Source organism: Acomys minous (genome assembly GCF_964271855.1).
Source record: "Acomys minous genome assembly, chromosome: 12".
NCBI classification, from domain to species: domain Eukaryota; kingdom Metazoa; phylum Chordata; class Mammalia; order Rodentia; family Muridae; genus Acomys; species Acomys minous.
In genome coordinates, this window is record NC_140493.1 from 17,695,493 (window position 1) to 17,714,316 (window position 18,824).

Here is an 18,824-nt window from a genome sequence, read left to right on the forward strand (position 1 = left end):
GCTGCGTCTTTCTGATAGTTTTTTTTTTTTTAAAGGATGGCCTTGAACTCAGTCCTCCGATCTTTTTATTTTGTATACATTCATGTGTGTGGGCATGTACCTCACAACACACACATGGAGGTCAGGGCTTCCACCATCCATCGTGTGTGGCCTGAATATCCAACCCAGATGCCAGGCTTGGTGGCAGCCACATTAGCCTGCTAAGCCATCTCCCTGGCTGGGACCCTCCTATCTGGGATTACAGATATCCACTGTCAAGCCATCTTGCTCTCCCACCTTAAAGACATGAACTGACCACACTTGATTTACTTTCTGATGCACTCAGGGATCAGCACCCAGACCAAGACACAGTGCCTTGGAGCCAGGAAAATGTCCCGCATACCCTACCCGCTCACAGATCAGAGGAGTTCCCGTGTGGACAGTGAGCATTGCGGAGGAGAAAGAAGAAAACCCAAGCAATGTCGTGTATTTATTCAACAAAGACATTCTGGCACCTGTCTTGGAATGGATGCCAGGGAAAATAGAATGAATTGATTTGATGCTGGTCCTCGGAGGCAACTGTGCAGGGTCGAGGGAGAGGGGTTTGAAGTGGCTGAGGACGCAGTGCTTCAGCCAAACCCCTCAGAAGACTCCTCAGGAGAGGTGAGCCCTGACGGTGATTGTGGTGTGGGAGCAGCAAGGATTTCAGGCGAGAGCCTGCCAGTGGGGATGTGTAGGTGGTGATGTGGTTTCCCTGGAAGCAGAGAAAGGTACCCTTGCCAGCTTCTGAGTCCTCAGACACGCTGCCTCATGGCCATTCTCATCCCTTGTCCCTCACCAGCCAAACTGCAGCTCTCTAGGCTCACAGCTGGTCACCCCAACCTTCACACTGTGTCCTCACTAACAGATGGGGGGCACTAACAGATGGGGGGATGTGATCACTGGCAAAGGGTGGAGAAGACAAAGGCCATTCCCCTGGTGCACACCTTTTATTTATTTATTTATATATTTATTTACAGAGTCCCTTCTGTACCTGGCTCTAGGACAGTGGTTTTCAACCTGTGGGTTATGATCCCATTGTGGGTTTCAAGGATTCTTTCACAGGGGTCGCCCCGAGACCTTGGAAAACACAGGTGGAAAACACATTATGATTCATAACAGTAGCATATTTACAGTTATGAAGTAGTAACGAAAATAAATTTATGATTGGGGGAGGGGGCACCACAACGTGAGGAAGTGTATTAAATGGTCCCAGCAATTAGGAAGGTTGAGAAGAACTCCTCTAGGACCATCGAATGAGTCAGACTCAGGCCCTACTGGAAGGCGTCAGGGGACAGTGGTACAAATCTCCAGGTGAGGCTTGAACAGTGGGTCGAAGCTGCCCATTCTCTGTTCTGGAGTGTTTTACACTCCAATCCACCTGTTTGCACCTCCCAAGGCCTCTCTTCTCCAATCTCCATTACACAGCCTGTGTTTATGGGATGCTGGGAACACGGCTGTCAGAAGACAGGCCTGGGGAACACATAGTGCCTTAGTCAGTTTGAACTGCACTGGCAAAACGCAACGGACTGGCAGCTTAAACAACAGGTGTTTCTGTCCTCACCGTACACCATGGTGACTGGAAGTTCAAGGTAAAGGGGCCCCGGTGATTTGGTTCCTGGCGAGGTTTTGAAGCCTTCTTCTGTAGCTATGCAACGTGATACGGAGAGGTAAGGGTGCTGCGAAGAGAAATAGAACAGGGGAGCCAGGCAAGGTGTGGGTTTGAGGAAACAGAATTGAGGATACTGGGACCCAAAGGAGAGGAGAAAACAATAGGAGAATGTGAAAAAGGTATTCTAGACGCGGTTGAGAGTCGGAGCCGACAGAACCTTATGCGTAGGATGACTGCAGGAGCTGACATGGGAGCTGACACGCAGCTGGCTGGTACCAGTATTAAGTACATGGCCATCTACCCCAGTGCTGGGCAAGGACCACAGGGTGAGGTCAGAACTCAGCCTCTGGCAAGCTGATCCTCAGACCTTCCTCTCTTAGCACAGGCATGGATGCTCAGCCTGGCCCTTGGCCTTCATCAGGATCACGTGCAAGCTGACCTCATCCACCTCTGGCCTCTGCACACCTCATCAGCACGGGAGCTAAGACAGGGAGCAACTCCCCAATCCCCTCCCCCAGTGTACAGCGGAAACCGAGGCTTCCTGCTCTGCACCCGTGGTCCCCCGGAGACCACCTTTCGGAGGTGGTTAACTTCATGATGAGTTTTGTGAAGCACGTTTTCAGCTGAACCTAGGCTCAGGAAGAAATAAGTAGAGATGGTGTGGAGGCAGGAGGAAATGCTCAGGGCGGTGACAAAGCGCAAAATCGGTGCGCGGTTGAGGGGGCGGCTCAGAGGCGTGACTCTATTGGAGGTGGCGGGGGACGACAGGGTGGGGTTGGGAGAAGGTGGGCTCAGGGTGGGGAACACGGGCAACAGGGAGGGTCAGGAGGCTGACGAAGGTGTCGGAATGGTGTGGCAAGAACATCACGCGACAGGTTGCAGCGAGGCCGTGGTGGGCGTTGGAAGTTGGCGGAAGCTGGCCGCAAGAAATTAGGCGGGGCCAAGAGAGAGGGCCGGACCAGGGGCGACTCACCGCCCAAGCCGGAGATCGGGGCGGGGCTTTGAGAATGCAAGGCGGGGACCTTGCGTGCGGGAGGCGGGGAAAGGGCGAGTTTAGGGGCGGGCCCGTGTCGGGGGCGGAGCCTGGGCGGTGGCGGGCGGGCGCGGGCGGTGGCGGAGCTTAGAATCGCAGTGCTCGCCTGTGCTCCGAGGTCGGCGGCGGCGACGCGCACAAAAGCGGATTGTGGCTTCACTGGTGCTCGCAGCGGGCGGCGGCGGGGCGCGGGCAGCGGGGCGTGCCGGGGCCCCCCGCGGGCGCGGCGCGGGCGATGAGCCGGGGCCCGGCATGGCCTCCGCACGGCCGCCGGGCCGGGCCTGTGCCTCGGCGTCCGCGCCCGCGGGGCTCCGGACTGGGCCGTCCGCGCAGCCGGCGGCCTCCCGGGAGCCGGCGGACGGCGCCGAGGCGGAGGAGCGCTCGTTGCAGCACATGCTGCGCGCCATAGCCGAGGAGCGCGGTCGCCTTAGCCTACGCCGCGAGGTCTGCGGCCTGGGTGAGTGACGGCACCGGGCGCGCTCTCGAGTGTCCGCGCGTGTCCACCTCCGCGCGTCTTCCCCCCCCACCCCCCCGTGCTCCCTGTCCTCTGTGCGCCCACACGGCCCTGGGCTCTGTCTCTAGGGACCCCCAAGTCTCAGTCTCTCTTCGGTGCCACAGAACCCCGAGTCTTGTGTCTTTTGCGTCTCGGTCTCCTTCTGACTGTCAGGATGCCTGTCCCAGCCCCTCCTTCCTCTTCGTGGTTCTGAAACTATTCTTCCTTCTGGAAGATCTGGGGCCCCACTGCTGCTGCAGGAGTGTGGGCGTGAGATTTCGGGAGGCCTTTGGTCCAGAGCGAAAGGCAGTGTGTCCTGACCATATCCCCAGCCCACATGGAGAGGGCTATGTCTCCTGATTGCTGTAGCCTTTGTCTTTCCGCTTCCAAAGGCCCTCTTGTCCATTAGCTCTACCAGGGACCTGTTGGGCCTCTACCCCTTGACCCCACCTACTTGGCACAGGAATCAAGGCTTGCTGCAGCCTCTCCGCGTGTGATTCTTGTCTGAGGAGTCATTCATCTGCTGGGTGGGGTGGGGGTGGGTCTCATTGTTTGAAAGGGGTCTGGGACTGAGGTGTGGGTGGGGTCTTCTTGCATGTGAGGTAATGCATTACTGATGCATTTGCCGAGACCCATGTGGCAGGAGCCCTCTCCCCTATAGTCTCGGGCTTGTCATTTTCTCTGTAAAAAGACCCCTCCCTTCCTCATGTAAAGAATGACTTCATTCCAATGTGGTCGGTATCCCCTCACCCCTTCCTCCCAGGCTAGGCTTGGGTTCTTTTTTTGAGGGAAGCGACAGCCTTCTAGAATCTTGTCAGTGCTCCAAAGTGGAAGTGCACCCCGCTAAGGCCACAGAGTAACCCGTGCTGACGGGGTCTGAGGGTCCCTTGGCAGGCCACGCCCTGGAGGCTTGGTGGGGAGAGGAAGTGAATTTCAATTCTTTTTTGAAGGAGGCCTGTGTGGCACCTGGCCTTCTCAGGCAGCAGGGTCTAGCACAGCTCGCCTTGAGTGGAATTCTCTTGTTGAGCAGGTGGGGCCAGAGAGTGGTTTCTAACTGGGTTGGAGTATCTTCATTAATGGACTTGGTACACATTGTATGTGAGCACCTACTGTGTGCCCTGCCTTTCAGGGCCAGCTATCAGCTGGCACAGAGCATCTGAATATTGGGAGGGTCTTGGGGCCCATCTGTAGCAAGCCCCTCAGCTCTGAGACCTCAACAGCTTCAGGTAGTTCCTTCACACTCCCCTCTGCACAGTCCTCTGTTGTCCCCAGGGCCTTATCACGCCTGCTATAGTCTCCACCCCCTAGACAGCCTGCAGGGTCAGTCCCTAAGATTGCCTAAGAGCAGGGATCCCGGTACCTAGCCTTACCTGGGAGCTTACTCCGTGCCAGGTGCTCTACGCATGTTCTGTCAGTTCAACTCTGATACAGTATCACTTTTGCCAAGGAGGAATAGACTCTGTCGCCCATGACGAGCCCTTGCTCAGGGGCACACAACGAGGAAGTGGCACAGCTGGCTAACCTCTTGGCTAGTGTGACCTCATATTCCCCAGTCAGTCCTGCTGTGCCTCTTAGCTCATACAGTGACCTCGTCACTTCTCCCCGCCTTTGGTCCTTCCTCACAGACTAGGATCCGTGTCCATTATCCAGTTCCCAGACTCCCGTGATTAAATGCTCTGGATGTCTGTGTGCCGCTGTTTCCTCTGCATGGGAAGCCGCGCTTACTCACTCTCGGCTCCCCCCCCCCCCCACGTGCTGCAAGTTCTCCTTTGAGTCTCACTTCCCTTCTGTTGCCTGGAATCCATCCTCCACCACACCCTAGTCACATAGCCCTGTCCCCTCTGTCCTAGATGATTGGCAGGACTGTGGCATTGTATTGAGTTGTGTGTGGCTGTCCCTCCAGCTGGCAATCAAGAGCCACGAGGGCACTGTCCAGCACCTCGGGTCCCGTGCCTGGTGTGGGGACACATACGGAACATGTGCTCAGTAAACACATAGGGAACAGATGAAGCCTTTCCCTGCTGGCACGTGAAGGGCATGGATGGCCAAGGTGGGATGGAGCCTTTGCCTCTTAGAAGAGCCTGTTCTTTCCACACCCCAGTTCGGTTAGGGTCTTGCTTAGTTACTTGAGTGCTGTGACCAAAAATACCTAAGAGAAGCAACTTAGGGGAGGGGTGTTTTTGTTCACAATACAAGGATAGAGTTCATCGTGGCAGCCAGTGCTTGAGGCCGCTGGACATGTGGCAGCTGCCCCAGGAAGCAGAAGGAGAGAGAGATAGAGATAGATAGAGATAGATAGAGAGAGAGAGAGAGAGAGAGAAATGCTGGCACCCAGCTCCTGTTCTTCTTATTAGTCCAGGACCCACTCCATGAGATGTGCTGTGCATATTCAGGGTCTTCTCCTCATATGCATTAACTCAATATGTATAATCTCCCAGGGACTCATCTCTTAAGTGATCCCAGAGCCTGCCGGAGCTGATGGTGGAATTATCCATCCATCCTGATGGTTGGCGCCCACGCTCCCAGAACGTAGGAACTCAGACCCTCGTCGGAGTATCTACACCCAGCGTGCAGTCAGTTGCCTGCGGGACAGCATTGCATTTTTGTTCCGTTTTGCTTTTGTGTTTCTGTTTTGGCCCTGTGGCTCCGTCCCATCTTGTCATCCTCACTTTCTAGTTGTGATGACCTGTTGGGTCTATGGATAGATTTGTTGGTGTTGGGACTCGAACCTAGAGCCCCCATGTGCGCTAAGCACATGCTTTATGGCTGAGTGACACGGGAAGCCTATTATTAATGAATGTAAGTATTTAAGTAAAGCTTGTCTTGTCACTCAGGGCTGTGCTGTGGCCTCCGAGGGTGTGGCTTTACTCATGAGGTTGTTCTGAGGGTGGCCATGGAGCCTCTGGGAAAGCTGCTGTCCTGTCAGAGTCTGTGTCTGCTTATGAGATGGTTGGCCTACCGGCAAAAGGACGGTCCCTTGGCTCCCTTGATGAGAGGCACTTTGTAGCTACAAACCTGATTTCTCACTCTCCTTTTCGATGGCCTCTACAGTGGAAACTTTTTTTTTTTTTTTTTTTTTTTTTAGCACTTGTGTGCCTGGGCTTGAGGCTGGACCTTGCTTCATCACAAGATACCGCCTCTCAAGGGAGAGAGGTGCACAAGTAACTCTGCTAGGTTGAGTTAAAAACGCTGCTGGAAGCAGCCAAGGTTGTGACTGCCCATGTAAGATTCCTGATGCTTCCATAGGAAAATGCTTATGGCTCTGCAGCTCCCGAGGAGCTCTGGTCACCCTGAACTGGAGTGGGTCAGGTGGGCGAGTGCCCATCCTTTGATGCGGCCATCTGGAAGTCCAGTGTTTCTCCTAGGGGTGGGACTTCTCTTGGGCAGCACAGGCAGGGCCCTTCTTATGTATGTACTGTGCTTCTCCAACCATTGTGTGAGTTCTCAGGAGTGGGGGCCCACATCGTACTGTCTGCCTTTGTCTCTGTCTTGGCTGAGTAGTTTTGGAGGCTTCACACTTGGATATTGGGATTCATTGCCTAGCAAATGGCGGGTGGAGTGGTCCTCAACTTATACGTAGTGCTGCCGTCCCCAAGGAATGCTTGCCCATTCCTCCTGTTTATCCTTGAAGTGTGCCTAAGAGGTAGGTCTCAAGGCACTGCCTGGAAGCCAGGTTTGGATGGGTTTATTGTGTCTTCAACCACACGGGTAGAAGGCGGCAGGATCCATCTGAGTTCAGGCTATGCACTGGAGCAGAAGCCCATCCGCGCTTGTCCTTGGTGTGCCAACAGCTCTGCCAGGTTGGCGCTCATGGTTGCTTGCCTGAGCTGGGCCTAGGAAAGGGTCTCAGAGACAAGAGCTAGAGTCACTGGGCTGCGGAGGGGACGGGGTTGTGAATGGTCTTAGCCTCTGGGCAGACCTGAGGCTGGGAGGGGCTGACTGGAGGAGCAGGTGCTGGATAGTTTTGAGGGGGCTGTGAGAGCTGACGCTGGAGCAGTGTTTTGCGTTGAGTGTCTGAGAATTTGGTACTTTCCAAGACTGGCTTCTGGGAGCTCTGTAGGCGTGGCTTTGGGCCTGGGCAGGTGCTACCCTATAGAACTCTGCACACAGTGTTCGGTGCCCAGTCGCCCTTGCACCTGTAGCATTCGTTGTGGCTTGGCTCCTGTGGAAGCAGGCTCTGCCATCACCCCATTTTACAAAGCCAGGAAGGTGCACTCTAGAGAGGAGGGCCTCTCCTGAGGCCACAAAGCTGAGAGCCTGGCCAACTCCAGCTGAGGCCAGTGAGAAGAAACCTGGAGAAGGTTCGAGAAAGGTGAAGGAGGGAAGGAAACTGCCTCTGGTGAGCCCTGTTCTCCACTGTGTACCAGACCCCTGGGACCACCTTTTGAATTGGGATGGACCTTGTGTACCCTGGCTTGCCTTCTGGCATGCTTCGTTTTTCTTTTTCTTTTTCTTTTTCTTTTCTTTCTTCCTTTTCTTTTTCTTTTTTCTTTTCTTTTTTCTCCTGAGACAGGGTTTCTCTGTGTAGCCTTGATTGTCCTAGACTCACTTTGTAGACCAGGCTGGCTTCGAACTCACAGCAATCCGCCTGCCTCTGCCTCCCGAGTGCTGGTGTGCCACCACGCCCAGCTCTTCTGGCATTTTTCTAGGCAGGGATAACTGGGCTTAAGTTGGGGTTGGGGATTCTGTGGAAGGTAAGGCTGGAAGGGAGGACTGTGGGGCCTTGGCCAAACCCCTTGTCCATATCCTGACTGTAAAATTAAAAAAAAAAAATAATAAAATAAGATAAAAAAGGAGACAGGCTCTTTGGGAACAGGGAATAACGAAGAAAAGCAGCAGGTAAGAAGTGAGCCGTGGCGCGCATGGGCTCAACATGAGCTCTGGTGGAGCCAGGCTGGGCTGCTGCCCAAGGGGAAGGGTATCTGGGGGACATCTGCCCACAGAATTTATTTTTAGGATCTAGAAATAGAGTTGGTAAGAAAGGGAAAGTGGTTCCAAGAATGGGAGTGGGCTAGTGGGCTGAGGCAAGGCCTCTGAAGTGCTGACTTCCTACTCGGAAGCTTAGGCAGTCACTGGGAAAGGCCTTTCTTGGAATGGCAGCGACCCTTCAACCCAGCGGCAGTTTGCTGGTTGTGGGCCAGCATGGCGGGAGGAAGTGTGGTAGCAACACTGGTTTTGGTTCCTGGGCCTTTTTTAAGGCCTGTGGTTCTTTCTGGCTTCTGCTAGTTGCTGGGCTGGGACAAGTTCGAGGCTCTTGTGAGCTGGAACCCCCCCCCCCCCCCCGTGCCCTTCAGGGGCACCTGCTGGCTCTGGGCCTTGGGCTATAAAGAGGCTGTGGTCACAGCTGCAGGCCACAGCCTGCCTTCTTGGCATCACCGGGAATGGGTGAGAATACTTACTGCACTGCCTTGCTCTGTGGCCAGGCTGAGTCATTTCCCACCCTCTGGTTTTCTGGCTTCTGACTGGGAGGTTCCCTGTCTCCTTCACGGAGTTGGGCAGGCTCCTGAGTATCAGCTAAGCCACAAGACCACTGAAGACAAGCCCCACATAGGACCCATCTTAAAAAGTACACTCCAGCCGGGTGGTGGTGGTGGCACACGCCTTTAATCCCAGCACTCTGGAAGGCAGAGGCAGGTGGATTCCTGAGAGTATGAGGCCAGCCTGGTCTACAAATCGAGTCTAGGACAGGACAGCCAAGGCTACACAAGGCCACTCAGAGAAACCCTGTCTTGAAAAACAAAACAAAACAAAAAGCACACTCCAAGTCACCAATCTAGCCAATTAAAAAAAAAGCTAATATACTGGGGCATGGTGGAGCATGCCTTTAATCCCAGCACTTGGGAGGCAGAGGCAAGCATGTCTCTGTGAGTTCCAGACCAACCAGGTCTGGATATCCTAATATATAAACAAACAAATAAATAAAAGTTAAAAAAAAAAAAAGATTAAGCAAACTTGCTGGGTGCAGAGGTATGCAACTGTAATGCAACGTATCCCACAACCTTGGAGACAGGAAGATCACTTTGAGTGAGGCTAGTCCAGTCTGCCCACCAAGTTTTAGGCTAGCCTGGGCTGCTTAATGAGACCCAGTCTCTAATTTTACATTTATATATATATATATAGCTTTGGGACCTGGAAAACTGGAGTATAAATAATACAACCCTTAGTTCCTGTACCCAGAGATGCCTGGCCTTCTAGTTTTTTTCTAGGCACTTAGGTCCTGTATAGAAAATTTCTTATTCATATTTTTACTTGACATTCCCTAGACACAGCCTCTGTTGTTCCACCTCCAAATATTCTAAATTAAAACACTCAGCAACAGTTGAGTGGCTTTGCCACAATTTACCTAATTGGTTTCATCCTGTTATTAAGTTAGCTTGGCTCCACTAACAGGTTTCTGTATTGACCCAGCAGCCTGAGAGACCATTCTCTAGAGTCCGACCTCCAAGGGCCAGGCTAGGGCCGTAGCTAGAGGACAGATGCTCACTACCCCACAGAAAAATGGTTTTTTGTTTGCTTGTTTGTTTTGGTTTTTCAAGACAGGGTCTCTGTGTATCCTTGACTGTCCTGGACTCAATTTGTAGACCAGGCTGGCCTCGAACTCACAACGATCCACCTGCCTCTGCCTCCCGATTGCTGGGATTAAAGGCGTGCGCCACCACGCCCGGCTAGGAAAAATGTTTTAAACCATTGGCACAAAGCAGACTGGAAGGTGATGAGCTGCCATAGGTAAGCAGTGGTAGGCGCAAGGAGGCTGGGAAGAGTCCTGTCCTGAGGGGTGGTGTGTGCAAGGAGCCGAGGACGCTCTCACATGGAGAGATGGTGTGTGCATGGAGCTGAGGAAGGAGCTGGCACCAGATGAGGCTCCTAGCCAGGCATCCTGTCAGTCTGTGATTCTCAAGTCACTCTGCTCACCTGAGTGATCTTTGCCTGGGATCTCAGGCTTGCTCCTGCTTTAGGGTCCCAGAGCCCCCTTGTTCCCAGCTAAGGACGTTGAAGCCTTGGAGCTGGGCCTCTGAGCACACACAGCCCATGCCGGCTCCCCATCCACACCTGCACATCCACCTGGTTCCCTCCGGAACTGCTGACGCACCAATACCCAGCAGCAGCTGCCCCTCCCTTCTGCTTTCCTGGCTACACTTCTTGCACCTCACCTGGGGCTGCTAAGTCGGCAGCCTTGGAAGCCATGCCTCATTTCTTCCTTTGTTTTGTTTTGTTTCGTTTTGTTTTGTTTTGTTTTGTTTTGAGACAGGGTTTCTTTGTGTATCCTTGACTGTCCTGGACTCGCTTTGTAGACCAGGCTGGCCTCAAACTCACAGTAACCCGCCTGCCTCTGCCTCCCAGTGCTGGGATCAAAGGCATGCGCCACCATCGCCCGGCTGTGATTCCATATTTTATAGAAGAACTAACAACAACAACAACAAAAAAATGGGGCCCAGAGCATTGAGTGGTCTTTTTGTCATCTTGGGTTTGGGTGTAGTTTTCTAGCGGGCAGAGTTCTCAACTCAGCATTCAAACCCTGCCAGAGAAGTAGAGCCTGTCTTGTCCTGGCAAACTGGCTGTAACCCTGGAAGCTTCCTGCAGAGCAACTGCCGGGACCCCTGGTGAGGCAGACACACCAGCTTGGATTCTGAGGGTGGGCTGCTGGCCTGTTTCACAATGATGTTGAGGACTCCTCGGCCATGTTCTGACCGGATGTATCTTTCCTGTGTGATCAGGGCAACACTTAGGGTTAGTGACCACTGATCTGTCCCGCTATCAGTCCCTTCCCCATTTCATCGATGGCACAGGAGTGGCAGGATGTCGGTGACGCCTCCCTTGCCACAGCTGTCACTTTGCTCACTCCCTCTTGCTGGCCGTCACCATTCTGAGGGACACGCAGTCTAGAGCCATCGTCTTGGGCCTCCTGTCCCACCAGGGTTGGGTGGGTTAGGTAGGTAGTGTCTAGGTGGGGCTCGTGAGGGATGCCACCCTCAGGGAATATTGCAGGCTTCTAGCTTGAGCCAGGCACTCAGAATGGTCGGAAGATGTAGGCTGCAGCAGGAAGATCAGCCAGCCTAGCTTGGTCACCAGCAGGGGATGTGGGGGGCAGGGAGGTACAAGAGGCCCGGAGAGGATCCTGACTGACTCGACTCACACAGACATGACCTTGAGAGCTGGCAAAATCAGAAATGCCTGGCCCTAACCACTCCTTTCTGGAGCCCCATTGGGCAGGTGAGGAGACCGAGGCGCATTGGTGGTTAGGTAGGTGGAGCTTCTTTTGTTTAAACACAGGCAAAAGTGGGACCACAGTATATAGACATGGGAGGAGCTTCAGGAATGTCCAAGGCTGGGTGGACAGGAACATGTCATCTGGGTGGTGTTTACCAACTGTCCCGGGATAGGCAGCCATTGGAGTTGGGGGTGGGGGAGGCTTGTTTAGGCTGGTAGGTTTGGAGTTGTCTAACCTGTGAGGACCCCTAGTGTATGTAGTCCAGGCTTAGAGAAGAGACCTATCAGCTCACACTGGGGGTTCTCTTCCTCTGTAGTCCTCTTATGCAGACATGTGTGTGATTGTGCACATGCAGTGCATGTGTAAGAATGCTATGAAGGCCAGAGATCCACTGGAGGTGTCTTACTCGGTCACTCTCGATCTTATTTTTTTGAGACAGCTTCTTCTTCTTCTTCTTCTTCTTCTTCTTCTTCTTCTTCTTCTTCTTCTTCTTATTATTATTATTATTATTATTATTATTATTATTTATGTATATAGTGCTCTTTTTTCATGTACACCTGCACACCAGAAGAAGGCACCAGATCTCATTATAGATGGTTGTGAGCCACCATGTGGTTTCTGGGAATTGAACTCAGGACCTTTGGAGGGACAGGCAGTGCTCTTAACCTCTGAGCCATCTCTCCAGCCCGAGACAGGTTCTTTTACCAAATCTGGTGCTCACCTCTTTGGCTGGATTGGCTGGCCAGTGAGCTTAAGAGATCTTCGTCACAGGTGATGTCACTATGTTGAGCTTTCACATGGGTGCTTGGGATGAAACACTGATTATCTGTCTGTCTGTCTGTCTGTCTATGTAACTATTTTTGAGACAGGGGTTTACTGTGTAGCTCAGGCTGCTGTGGAATTCACTTTGTAGACCAGGCTGGCCTCAAACTCACAGATATCTGCCTGCCTCTGCTTCCTGAGTGCTGGGATTAAAGGCATGTGCCACCACTGCCCTCCTGAAAGCCAAATCTTCATGCTTATGCAGCTAGCTAGCACTTTCCTGACTGAGCCATCTCCCCAGCTCCAAAGCCTCTTATCTGGAAAGAGGTAAGACAGCCCCAGCTGGCCTTTAGGGTTTATTTATTTATCTGAGAAAGGGTTGTGGTGTACATGTAGAGCAGGCTGCCCTTAATCCCGAGGATCCTCCTACTTCTTCTCCCCCCCCCCCGCTCCCCCCCAACCCCCACCCCCACCCCAAGGACTGGGATTACAGGTGTGAGCCAGCACACAGGGCCTTGAGGCTTTAAAATGCTATTTAAGGGAAGGCAGGGACTGAAGAGATGGCCCAGTTGTTAAGAGCACTGCCTGCTCTTCCAAAGGACCCGGGTTCAATTCCCGGCACCCACATGGCAGCTCACAACTGTCTATAATTCCAACATCTGAGACTCCCACACCAACGGAAATATATTAAAATTAAATAAAATATTTTTTAAAAAATGCTATTTAATGCTGTTACAAATGACTAGTGTCTGCTTGCCAAGTGGCTGGAGGTGAAAGGGAGAGTAGATATTTGTCTTTGCTGGATGGAGGTTACTGTCTACGGAACCCCGAGTGTTTGGGTGGGCTCTGAATGTAGACAATACTTTCCACACCTGGGATGAAAGGAGAACCCAAAGCTGTCTTCTCTCAACAGCTGGGGTTACCTATAGACGGTAGAAAAAGCCTAACCTTTGCCAGGGGCTCTCACCTGCATACATCTGTCCTCACTGTGGAGGTGCTGTTCCTATAGCTGATAGCACAGAAATTGTGATTGAGGCGGTTTGGGGGTTAGGCTTGCATCTTCTTGATCTTTCTAGAGCATTGCCTCATAGGTACCTTTACAACAGCAGCCACAAGAGATCTTTGTACCTGTGAGAGTCTTACCTTCTGCAGGTCCTGCCTGACCAGCCAAGGTATTTTTGTTAATTTGGTTTTTTTAGACAGGCTCTTAGTGTGACCCAGGCTCTTCTCAAACTCTCCGTGCAGCTGAGGATGACTTTGAACTTTTGATGACTACCACGCTGGCTTCTGTGTGTTGCCAAGGTGAAACCCAAGGCTTTGCGCATTCTAGGCAAACACTATACCTGCTGAGCCGTAACCCTGCCCTCCAGTGCACAGGCTGTTGCTGTGTCTGACTTGCATAGCTCATGGCTGCTAAGCCAAGGATGCAGAGCTGAACTGTGATCTGCCCTGCCTACAAAAACACAGAGCTCGCTGGAGAGGGAGGTGCCTGAGCAGGAATACAGAGGGCGGCCTCTCACAAAGCCTGTCATTTCTTTCTATTGCCCTGTGTCTGGTCCATGCCGTTGTGGGACCTGCCCTGACATCCCCAGACATCCAGGGCTCACTGCTGATTTAGGCAATGAACAATCTTCTCCCATCTTAGGATCATTGCTTCAGATCCCAGTATTGTAGCAGATGAACTCAAGAAAAACATACAGGCTTATTGAGTGGATGTTTCATGTGGCTCAGAGTCTCCCTCAAGTTGAAGGCCTCAAGCTGTCTGCTTCAGCTTTCATGATTAAGTTTGGTAGTTGTACGGTGTGGTGGCTCACACCTATAATCTCAGCAGCTGAGAAGGATTGCTGCCAGTGTGAGGCCAACCTGGGCTACAGAGTGAGACCTGGTCTCAAACGAACAAAGAAAGCACATAATAGTCTTAGAGGAAGGTAGTTGGATAAAAATATGAATTGATATTAGTGAAATATCCCCCTGGTCTTGGGAAGTGCTGGAGTGTAGGCTCAATTTTCTTAGCAAATATATTTTATTATGAACTTATTAACCGAGAGTACCCCACTTATAACCCGACTAACCTAGACAATAGGAAAAGGAGATTAAAGAATACAATAATGAAACCGTAAGGATATCAGTTCCGAGGAACGATTCTCCTGGTGTAATCAGCAGGATTTTTTCTGCTGGAACCTGGAGCAACCAGAACCTGGAACCTCAGCCAGAGCTGGAGCCCCAAAGCCTTCCCTTGAGCGGTTTTCTCTAGGAGCATCTTCAAGTGGAGCAATTAACAGCCAAAACTATCCCAAGTCTCCAAAGGCCCCACCTCTTGTTTTTGGCTCACATTTATACTTCCTCTCAGAATTTGTTCAAGGATGTTTTTCAGCTGGTTAACAACCAATCTCCCCCACACGGTGGTTCGACTTCTAAGGGGATAAACATCACTGCTCTCTCACAAGTCTTTTTCTCATCTCCCACTTGTGATCTAAACAAAAACACATGTTTATCGCTCCTTCCCTGGAGTATGCGTATGGGAAGCTAACTGAGGGGTATTCGATCTGTACAGCCATGGAGAGACTTTTGGTAGTGCGGTTACTTTGGGGTTACCTGTGCTTTCTTTGTAAGTAGCCCTAAGACTCATTGGTTCCCCATGCTGGACTTTGGTGGAGGCGTCCCTGGGTGCGTCCTGGGGCCTGATAAGGAAGGCATAGAGCGTTGGTTCCTTTCCCCTAGGGAGAGTTCTCACAACGCCCTCTGTGTGTTCCAGGCCACAAGCCTGGAGGTGGCCTGCCTTCCCCCACGTTCACTCAGCGATGCTAGTGGTGCTGCAGCGCCATTGCCTCCATCTGTTTGCCTGGCCCATAGCAGCCACCTGTCAGCTCAGTTGGTCTCACTTTTAAGGTCTTCTTGATGCCTACAGAGCAGAAGGCCCAAGACTCTTAGTAATCCTCGCTCCTTTTCGTAACTCAGAGGGGTTCCTGGGACTCCTTCATTCTGTTCTCCTTCCAGGAATTATCCTCCTGACCCTGTCAGCCTTTTCCTGACACTTTAGGGATGGCCCCGACTCCCTGCTTCCATTCCTTTTTTTTTTTAAATTAATTTATTTTATTTTATGTGCATTGGTGTGAGGGTGTCAGATCCATTGGAACTGGAATTACAGACAGTTGTGAGGTGTCCCGTGGGTGCTGGGAATTGAACCTGGGTCCTCTGGAAGAGCAGACAGTGCTCTTAACCACTGAGCCATCTCTCCAGCCTCCTGCTTCCATTCTTGAGGGCAAGAATCCTGCCACCAGGCTCCTCCCCACACTCACCTGTGCCCCTTTCAGTGCCATGTCAGCTCCACTGTGCCAGCTCAGTGGGAGGTACCCCATCTCACCCCCACAGGAACTCAGAGTGAGGGGATGCATTGGGTGTTGAGCTGGTGAAGTGGCCTCCTGAGTGGAGAGGGAGTGTGAGGTCTTGGGGAGCTGGCCTTTGAGTGGGGCGTCTCTCTCAGCAGCCACAGTGGGAAAAGAGGTTTCTTTGGCTCAGGGAGAGCTAGGCTGCTGCTGCTACCTTCGGAGAGAGACTAGACCTTTGGCATCTCAGAGATGCTCTGTGGGGACTGCAGTTAGTTCCTTCCCCCTCAACTTGTGGTTTTCGGGCATGAAGAGCCAGGTGGAGTTTTGGGATTTCTGTTTGAAACCTGTTATGCACATGTGCTCCCCCCCCCCCTTTTTGTGTTTTTTTTTGAGACAAGATTTCACTGTGTAGATCAAACTCAGAGACCACCTGCCTCTGTCTCCTGGGTTCTGGGATTAAGGCCTGTGCCGCCTCCACCACCACCGCAGCCGCGGCCTGCCCGCCTGTTGGGCTCTTAAGGACTGTTAAAAACCCTAACTGCCTGTGGAAAGCTCTATTGTCCAGCAGGGCTACTGCTCAGGCTGGGGGGGTGGGGGTGGGGGTCGGGCGTCAGTAGTGCCGCGTGTGTGCTTGAGGACAAATGAGAGGCACATTTCTACCCTGTGCACCCGGGAACTAAGTCTTACTATTCTGTGAGAGCTGGGGCTCCGCATTTGGAACCTCAGGCAGAGCCAGGGTTCGCTTGCCTGGGCTGCTGAGTCAGGAGATCCCCATCACGCCAACCAGGGAGGTGGGGCTGGGATCCTAGAGTATTCTGCACCCCCCCCCCCACACACACACTCCTACCACCTCTCCGCCCCAGTCCTCCTGGGAGTCCTCTCCCCGCAGGGAACCTGGTGGGATGAGTCAGCCTCAGCTGGTGCTTCAGCTGTGCTCAGCTGAGGTCACCCTCGTCCAAGGGCTGTGTCAGGGGAGCCTGTGCACCCGGGAGAGTTCTATGAGCTCCCTGGGGAGCTCTGAGCAGTACAGAGCTCTCCTTGACCTGTACTGTGGGGGAGTGTCAAGCTTGTTGGCCCCTGGAACAAGTGTGACTAAAAGGGGTTGAGACAGTTGCTCAGGCTCTCGTAGCAGCATTAGGCAGGCACCTAACTTTCCTGGATTTGGAGCCATGGCCTGCCCATCCTCACACTTTGATCCATCTGTATTAGAGGGGCCTTTGATGCCCTGTCCTTTTCTTGGGTGGCCCTCTCCTGGATTGACACACGGGGAAGCACCCAGCCCCTGGTTTTCAGAGGGCAGGCAGCTGCAGAAGTGAGAGCAGAGCAGGGATCCGAAAGACAAGTGGTGATGGAGTGGGGCCGTTGCAGGAGGCGGAAGTTGCTTGGTGTGGAGAGAGCCGGCAAGGACCACCTGGTGGTGGGAAAGGTGTGTTTGGGGTTGTTTTCCTCTCAAAGGGAGTGAAGTTAGTGAAAGACTCAGCGCTGGATTGCACTTGGGTCTGCCCAGGTCTGAGGGTGCAGAGCCCTGTTTTGTGTGACGGTTCTTTATCTGAGCACGCTGGAGAAGTTAGGTGCACTTGGGCCTGCAGAACCTGCAGCATGCTGGTGCTGGCCACAGTGTAGACAAGATGCAGCTACATGGATGGAGCTAGGGTGCCAGGATTCTGGCCAGAGCCTTGCACAGAGAGTAGGGTGAAGAAATACATAAACACTGAGGCCCTAGTTGCCAGCCTGGCTCCTGGCCTCTGCACTGGTCAGGGGTTGGCTGTTCTGGCTGGAGAGGGTAGTCTCTGGGTTTCTGAGGTTCTGTGACTCACCTCCTGCCCTGTAGGGCCAGAGGAGGGAATAGTGATTGGTCCATGGATAAATAACCTCCAGCCTAGGGTGGTGGAGGTGCTGGGGTTGCTAGCTCACCACTCCCATCGGGCCAGGGCACCCTGTGAAGTGTTGTGGAGCTAGTTTTCTGCATGAAACAAAACTCAGCATAGTGGTGAACCCGGTTGTGTGTGTATGTGTGGGGGGCGGGTTTCGCATCTGGGGACCTCTCAGTTTGTGAGATGTGCCAGGGAACATCAGTGGTCTGGAGGCAGGCTTTGGGTGGTAATGTGGCAGGTGCCGTGCCGTGCTGGTCATGTGGGTGATTTTGTGGCACTGGAACTGCAGAGGGAGCATAAAGACAGCTTTGTGGGAACTGGCCGCTCCGGAGGAAGCCCACACACTCCCTGGCTAGGGCAGGCTGCAGAGTCCCAGCATCTATCGTGACCTTGCAGGCAGCCTGGACGTCAGCACCTGGTTTCCTAGCTGTGAAGTGGTTCTGAATATTTTCCTTGTGTTCTTGCTGATGGTGGTTTTGGGGTGTGTGTTTAAATTTGCTATGGAGTCTCTGGGTATGCACCATATGTGTTTAACATCATATTTGATGGCTGCCTTCAGTGACCTGTATCCAACAAAGTACAAGGACCTTCACAGATAGGATGTGAGAAATCACCATGACAAGGCTGGAGCAAAGGGTCGAAGGTGTGGCCTTGCGGGCAGATGTGTAAGGGCAGTGGTCTGATCCTGCCACAGAGCAACAGTGGCACGTCTGACTGGTGACTCAGGTCATGAGCCTTAGTTTCCTGTCATGTGAGTGAAGATCAGATCAGAGTGGGCACTCCGCAGAGATCTGACCCCAGGGTGCAGATAGCACGTAGCATCCAGAAAGGTGCAACCTATCAAAGGCAGCCTGGAGTTGGGGGAGTGTGCAGATGCACCCCAGGAGCTGAGGACAGAGCTACCGTCACAAGGAACAAACACTACTGCTGAGGTAGGTGTGGCCTCTGTGGAGGTATTTGGTCAGGGAGCTGGGTCAAGGCTGGCTACTGCATTTGGGGAGTGAAGGACAGATTTGTGGGTGCTGTCTAGAGAGTGTGGCTCATGTGTTGAGGGAGCCTGGACTTCCTGAAGAAGATACTGGACCAGCTTAGCCTGATTTGGCCATCCGGGTCATCCACACCCCATTCCCTTGGGGATGGCTCACATGGGACCCGCCTGGCCGGTTCTTCATCCAGGGCCTCATCTGGGTAGCTTGGCTTCCTAGGACAGCTTCTTTGTGCTTTGTGCCCCAGGGAAGGAGGGCTCTCAGCACCCAGGCACAAGATGATAAAAGGCCTATTGAGGACACAGAGGCCTATTCATCCTGCTCAGAGGACCAAGGGCCACCCTTGGATCCACTGCTGACCAGGTGCACTCTGGGGAGGAGGATCTTGTTCATGCAGCCCACTATTGGGGCCACGCCCAGGCGCTAGCATGCACATGCCGCAGCAGAGAGCCTCCACCTCAGTGCCCCCACCCCTTGCCAGACTGTTCAGAGGGTTATCCTTGGACGG

At 53.0% G+C, this 18,824-nt stretch overlaps 1 protein-coding gene across 1 annotated transcript in view; it reads left to right on the forward strand.

Moving 5' to 3' along the window:
* The first annotated feature begins 2,900 nt into the window (after positions 1-2,900).
* The window catches only part of KIAA0930, a 41,530-nt gene continuing 25,606 nt past the window's right edge, over positions 2,901-18,824 (forward strand). The window contains exon 1 of the mRNA XM_084749782.1: positions 2,901-3,120. Within this exon, the coding sequence (XP_084605908.1) occupies positions 2,916-3,120 (205 nt within the window). The 5' untranslated portion in view covers positions 2,901-2,915. The remainder of the gene's footprint in view (positions 3,121-18,824) is intronic.